The sequence below is a fragment of the Medicago truncatula genome, chromosome 8 (genome assembly GCF_003473485.1).
Source record: "Medicago truncatula cultivar Jemalong A17 chromosome 8, MtrunA17r5.0-ANR, whole genome shotgun sequence".
NCBI classification, from domain to species: Eukaryota; Viridiplantae; Streptophyta; class Magnoliopsida; order Fabales; family Fabaceae; genus Medicago; species Medicago truncatula.
In genome coordinates this window covers 4,332,955-4,339,719 of record NC_053049.1, presented here as the reverse complement: position 1 = coordinate 4,339,719, position 6,765 = coordinate 4,332,955, and the positions used below count along the sequence as shown (strand labels likewise).

The following is a 6,765-nucleotide window of genomic DNA, read 5'->3' as shown; positions in this document are numbered from 1 at the left end:
TGTTCCACATACTCCAATTTGCACCTCAAAATCTTCGGCACACAAACTTAGTAGCAACCACAACAATCTCAAAGACCAAAAGATTCCAACCACGCATGAATACAAGGTTTGTAATCAGCTAATAATAGAAGAGAAAGTATTTCATTAACAAAGGTGATTAAGATCCATCAAAGTGAACACTAGTTAATGTCACAAAAAACAAAGCTTTAGTTGCAATGACAATAATATCACACATTAGAAAACACCAAAGGTTAATTAGCAACAAGTGGCTTGAATATAGTTTTTCTTTTCTGCAATGATATATCTTATCTATATATATATAGTTACAAATCTTGCACCTTTTGCTTAGCATGAAAATAACTTGTTCGAAGAAAATTTAGAAACTTTTGAGTGTATGGGGTATCATGTAATTCCATCAAATGCAGTCAAATGTAAGCTGACACATTCTTGAGGCCCTTGGCACATTCGATAATCTTTTGAGAATGTCATACTTCTTACTTTGGTCTAAGGAAATATCAGAAATAATCATTATTGTCTTTAAAACCAATCCTTCTTGCAAAACATGCTCAACAAATGACACCTCATCTGGTAATCCTAAAAATCCTTTAAATTGAATAAAGGTCAGATGGGATACGAGACATTTAGGAGCATTTGGTTGTGGAGCCCATCCCAAAATTGGTGGTGACTGTTCCTGTAGGCAACAAAAGACTTGAATAAGATGCAATGTTCATTGTAATGAATTAATCATGTTATATATTGGGTGGTCTACTTTTCAATAATATATTACTTCTGATTTATGTAATCTATTTAATAAAAATTGGTTAATTTCGTATTAAGCGTCAATTAAACAAACCTTGTTCTGAATTTTGAGAACTTGTAGCACAGGACATTTTTGAAGCAAGGAAAGCAGATAATTGGAGTTAAACCAGGGAAGAATGAGCTCTAAATGAAGCAAATAGCGAAATTCTTGAAAAAATAGATCACGAGGTTCACCAAGCAGCCACTGTTCGTCCACATTATCAAGTAGCAATTAGTACAAAACTATATATATATCTATAAAGAAATCATGATTAGTAGAGATATAACTTTTCGTTAGTTAGTTACTAACTTACTCTATATATATGATAAAGCAAACATCAAATAACTAACATAAGACTAATTTACCTTGGTTGTTGAACCACTCAACACTAAATGTTTTGTCCGGGAGAGAGTGTTGAGCAGCTTGAGTAATGGATCGACAAAATTATACGAGAAAGGAAAGAGATCAAGACTTGCTTCTACCACGTTGTGAAAGCTGTTCATGCTTAAAACATCGATGAATTTGTGTTGGTAAATGTTAAGGTACTCAAGATCTGGTGCATTTATTTCAAGCGAAGACCCAAAGTCATTATCAATTTGGATTTTCAGCCTTTTCAAGGAAGCTGGGAGGCAAACATTCTCCAAGCTATCAGATAAAAAGTGAAGGTCCAAAGCTTCGATGTTTGGGCAGCCATAGAGGAGTGCATTTACAAAAGCCACTTCCACGTTACCGAGGACATCAATTAGCAGCATCTTCAGCGATGGTAAACTTATTGGTGTAGTGCTTTGCACGTCTAGATGAATTCCACCACAAATACTGAGGAACAAACAAATAATGTTATATCACATTTCATAACTATTTAGGACTGATACTTAAGATTGAAGTCATATACACTTTGGTGTCGGACAACAACACGACACTAACATATTGGTTACATTCAATTGCTTACATATTTGCAAAGTATTATCAAGGTTGACAGGGCGTGTGTAAGTGTTTCATAGATTTAGGAGATTAATTGCTCCTTAAAAATATTCAGATATTTGCGATGGATATCAATGAAGAAGTATCCACTGAAGTCCTAACCTTTGCTACGACAGAACCTCTGCTCTCCACATATCTACAACTACAGTTTTTCTCTGCTTCGATGGTGTTGACTATACAAAGAAATCACGGAGTGATTTTTAGCAAGCTCTGATTTCATCTAACCAAGATTCTATGATTGATTTTCAGGTAGCCCTATGTCATATGCACCGTGTCAGCATTTGCTTAACTAGATTGGAAAATACATCACATATGTTTACAAAATTTTCTAAGCGCACACCAATTGAAATTTGAACATTTTGTCGAGCTATCTAAAACACATGAGACCTTAAGCTCTACAGTTAGCATATACAAAAAAGTCAAAGACACACCAATTAGGAAGAATGCGTCATAGATAGAGACAACATCCTCATCTAATCACTAGCTGATTGCACACCGCCAGTAGAACCACCTGACATCGTTTTTACAATACCGTCACTCAATTTGTCTATGTTAGTAGGTGCACTTATAACAGGCCTGAATTTGTTGAATTTAATTTGTCTAAAGAATTAGATAGGATGTTAATTATTCCTGGCACAATAGCATTGGCAACAAGAGAAGCAATAATCCTACAAAGTTCCAATAGGGTGGAGAAATGCATTGCTTTCCAATGTTCCTCAAATGATTCTCAAATGAAGGGACTTGCCTCCTAAGCATGGCAGTGTGGTACATAGAAGTTTTCTGCTAATATTGATGTGTTTGTGGTCGTTCATGTCACAGATCTTGCATGGGAGTTTACTAAGATCTACTCAAGAGCAATTCTTATCATCTTTAGGGACAAGGATGCTTAAAAGAGAGGGAATTTTAATAGGAATTAAGTAATAAAGTATTAGATTATTTTCTTATTTTAAATATTAAAATTTACTTTATTTTATTTTACCTTTTTAGCTTTGAGGGTTGTATTTAAATTTGACCGAGTGCCTCATTTGCAATCTAACATTTCAACAATTATCTGATTCTCTCTAAAACTATCACTCTCTGCAATTCTTTGTATAATTTATTATTTGTATCGGATTCAATTTCAAATCATTAGAATGCATGCTCTTAAGATTTGGATTTTATCGGTTTGTTCATAAAATTTATTTTTCCGTCTCATACTATCCCATACCATCGGTGTTGACATATTGGTACAAGTATCATGTGTTAGTAATAAAAAATCCAAAAAATAAAAGAAGGTTGGAGGGATTAGGAACTAAGGATACAACTTTTCCTTATTGGCATTTGTTATTTAAAAAATAAAAACAAGCAATAAAAAAAGGAAACACGTGCCTGAGTGAAACAAGGTTAGGGCAAGTGAAGAGGCTTAGAGGAAGCTTGAAGTCAGGTGCATTTTCGTCGTCGATATAGAGATCAAGGTCGAGTTCCTCAAGGTAAGGCCCAATGACAGGACAAACCCAAGTGTCAAGTGAATGATCATGAAAATTGTCGTCGTTGATAACGGAATGAGCACAGTGGAGACGCATCTTCCGAATGCCGCGAGGATTAGGAAGGAGGGTAAGCACCCCGGTCACCAGAAAAACAAACTTTTTGAGTTCGATGGGGTTATCAGAGTAGAGGGAGTCATCATAGAAATCTAGCACACGGAGATGTTGCCAAAGGTGTCGCCATCGGTGAGACAGACAGCCAGTGGTAACAGCGGTTTTGGTAAGGAGGCATGACAGGATGTGGTTGAGCACATCGTCTGGTAAATTACTGATCCTGTCTTCTTCTTCTAATGCTTTTCGTTGTTTGGAGTTCGACTCTGCCATTGTCGTTTGAACACTTGCCTTTCTAGTGATTACTTTTTTCTTTGATGCAACAACGTATTCAGATGATGGCAGAAAGGTGAAGAAGTTTGGATACTATACTCCTCCTTTGTTTTGGTAGGAGAGAAACGCTTTCTGTGTTTTGGTAGGAGAGAAACGCTTTCTTTGTTGATTCTATACTCCTCTATCAATATATACACACCACTATAAGATAATAATAATTCTTTCAAATCTTTCTCACAATTTTTTTCAAATCTATTTCCTCAATAGAACATTTCTTCAATAAAATTGTTCTATAATATATTTTTTTTAAAAACTATTTATCATTAAATTACTTGGATCCTCCGTTGGCTTATAAAAAGTTATAAATATAGATATTTGTTCCTTAAAAAAATATATATAGATATTTGTGACTTTCAAAAGTAACACTCAAGAAACCATATTTATATTTTTCAATGACAACAATAATATACCAAATATAACAATATTTTTTTTTAATAACACCTATAATATAAATATTAATATATGAAAATTTCTATAGGGTTCCAATTTGAGTGGGTTAGTTTAGCTTCTTACAAAAAAAAAAAAATTAGGGGTGTAATTGAAATAACAAAAAAGTCAATCCAAAATTTCCTCGAAACCCCCTATTATTTTTATTTATAGTATAGAATATATATATTTAACTTTCATGTTGTAACAAACTATAGTATATTTTTCAATGACACCAACAATATAGCAAATATAATTTTTTTTAGGGAGAAAATATTATCGTTTCAAAAAAGAATATAACAAATATAATATAAATTCTTATCTTTTTTAATGATACCAACAATATAACATTCTTATAGACAAATATAATATAAAAATTATCTTTTTTAATCATGTATTCCCATTATACATAACTTTGTGTCCGTTTGTCTGATGTTTTTATTACGCTAATGAGGGTAAAGTATTATAAATTTATTTTTATAAAACTAGTTAGATTTAATTAAAATTATACATGCTTATCTTTTGAAATTCCACCAACAATATAACATATATAATAATAATATAAAATATTATGACACCAACAATATAACATTATTATAAAAAAATTTGTTTAGGGTATAATTGGAATAATAAATAATCTAACCCAAAACCCCCTATTTTATTTATACATCTATACTATATAAAGAAAACAACATCTTTCAACTCTTTTGAGCTCTCCTTCAAAAAAAAAAAAAAGCACTTTTGGGCTGCTTTTTTCTCTTTTCAAAAATACTTTCAATTTTAAATACAAACAACACACATAATAAATAGATAAGAATAAATTTAAATATTAAAAAAATGTAACAAACATGATATGAATATATATATATATATATATATATATATATATATATATATATGTTTGATTTTTCTTTCTTTCTTTCTTTTATCTTTTAAAAAGTGTAACAAACTATATGAGTATATATTTATACTTACTTTTTCATTATCCCAATTATATCATTAAACAATTTTTTCTATAATAAAGATCGTTGTTATAATGATATTGTTCCTGTTATAGTGAGATTGTTCCTATTTTAATGAGATTTAACTATTTATTAATTAATAATTTAAGCATTTTCTTGGAGTTATGATTTAAGTAATTTTATTTTTTTGAGGGAATTTAAGCAATTATATAAAAAGGATAAAATTGTATATAAAATATTTAAGTGAAGGGTAAAATTGGAAAGGAAAAGAACAACTCAAATCCTTGTACTTTCTTTACATATACCAGTATAGAAGTATAGATATAGATAAAGGGATGTTTGGGTTGGCATTTTCATTATCCCAATTATATCCTTAAACAATTTTTCCTATTATTAATTTATTATTGGTATCATTAAAAAATATAAGAATTTATATTATATTTGCTATATTTATTGGCGTCATTAAAATAGATGGTTTATTAGGTTTGTTACAATTTAAAAATCACAAACATCTATATTTATACTTTAATTAAAATCATAATTTCATAAAAAAGATAAGAACTTAGCTTTGCGTCAAATTATTTCATCTTTAAGATTTAGCTTCACTTTGAATAGCTATTTCACTTCAATTTAAATCTTGAAGGTCCAATTCTGTGACATATGAGCATTTAAGATCAACATTCCTTTTGTATATCATGCAGTATATCATCATCATCATCTTATCTTGCTAATTTTACAACATCTTCACTTGTATCCTTCTTGTTTATTTGCATATCACTCATATGGATAGTTGCTATACTTTTAACAATTGTAACATTGATCACTGTTTCTGTCAAATTTCTTCTTTCCTCTTCTACCCTTGTTTGTTTGGTAACCACCATGTTTTTGATTTGAGGAATTGCTTTCTTGATAGTTTCTTTCTTGAGAGTTTCTATGGACACCTCTTCCTCTATTCCATGTCCACTTGACTTTTCCTTTCTAATCTTTATTTGATTGTGCATGTAGTGTAATTTCCACTTTGACTTTGTCTGCACCTCTTTCATTCTCTGTTCATGTGCATCCAATGATGCTTGCATTTCTTCTTTTTTCATTGATGCAAGATCCTTGAATTCTTCCATAACTATTACGACATTGTCGATTCTTGGTGATAAAGATCTCAAGATCTTAAAAAAAAAAAAATCTCTCACTATAATTCAATTTTCTTGTAGTGCAAGCTTTCATTCGATTAACCAATTTACTAATTTTTGAAAAGAATTCATTGATACTCATCTTCTTGATTTTTTGGAAGTTTGCGCTCTCACCTTCTTGATTTTTTCTGCACCACCACATGTTTTCTGCGGATGCTTCCTTTTGCTGGTTTCAGTAAATGGATAGTTTTTTGCTTATTTTATATTATTCTTTTACCTTATTTTATTTGTGGGATACTGATATGAAGCTAGTTAGTTGATATATTAAGGAGTGTCATTTTTCATATGCTGTTTTTGATGAAAGGAAATGGATTTGTGAGTACTCTCACCAGATTGGAAGTAGCTAGCAAGCAATTTGTTGTCTGTGTTGGGCTTTTGGCTTGCTGTATGTACGTTATTAAGCCTCACTGGTTAGTGTGATTGCGCACTTTTAATTAAGCTTCATATTAGATGAGTGTAAAGAGAATTAACGATAATGGGTGATAATCTTGATGTGTTATGCC

General features: G+C 31.1%; 1 protein-coding gene across 1 annotated transcript; it reads right to left on the bottom strand.

The window, feature by feature from the left end:
- Window positions 1–415: 415 nt before the first annotated feature.
- On the bottom strand, window positions 416–3,627 carry LOC120577410 (F-box/FBD/LRR-repeat protein At4g26340). Its single transcript, XM_039828748.1, has 4 exons — window positions 3,149–3,627; window positions 1,165–1,615; window positions 854–1,003; window positions 416–691 (listed from the first exon to the last, which is right to left on the bottom strand). The coding sequence occupies exons 1-4, from the start codon at window positions 3,625–3,627 to the stop codon at window positions 416–418; spliced, it is 1,356 nt and encodes a 451-aa protein (XP_039684682.1).
- Between the last annotated feature and the right edge of the window lie 3,138 nt (window positions 3,628–6,765).

What these genes read in the sequence shown, in the direction of transcription:
- LOC120577410 (XM_039828748.1), bottom strand. Translation starts at nt 3,627, where the DNA reads ATGGCAGAGTCGAACTCCAAACAACGAAAAGCATTAGAAGAAGAAGAC. An exon ending in CCTAACCTTGTTTCACTCAG is followed by an intron (nt 1,616 to 3,148) that starts GCACGTGTTTCC and finishes TTTGTTCCTCAG; the next exon opens with TATTTGTGGTGGAATTCATC. An exon ending in TTCTCAAAATTCAGAACAAG is followed by an intron (nt 692 to 853) that starts GTTTGTTTAATT and finishes TGTTGCCTACAG; the next exon opens with GAACAGTCACCACCAATTTT.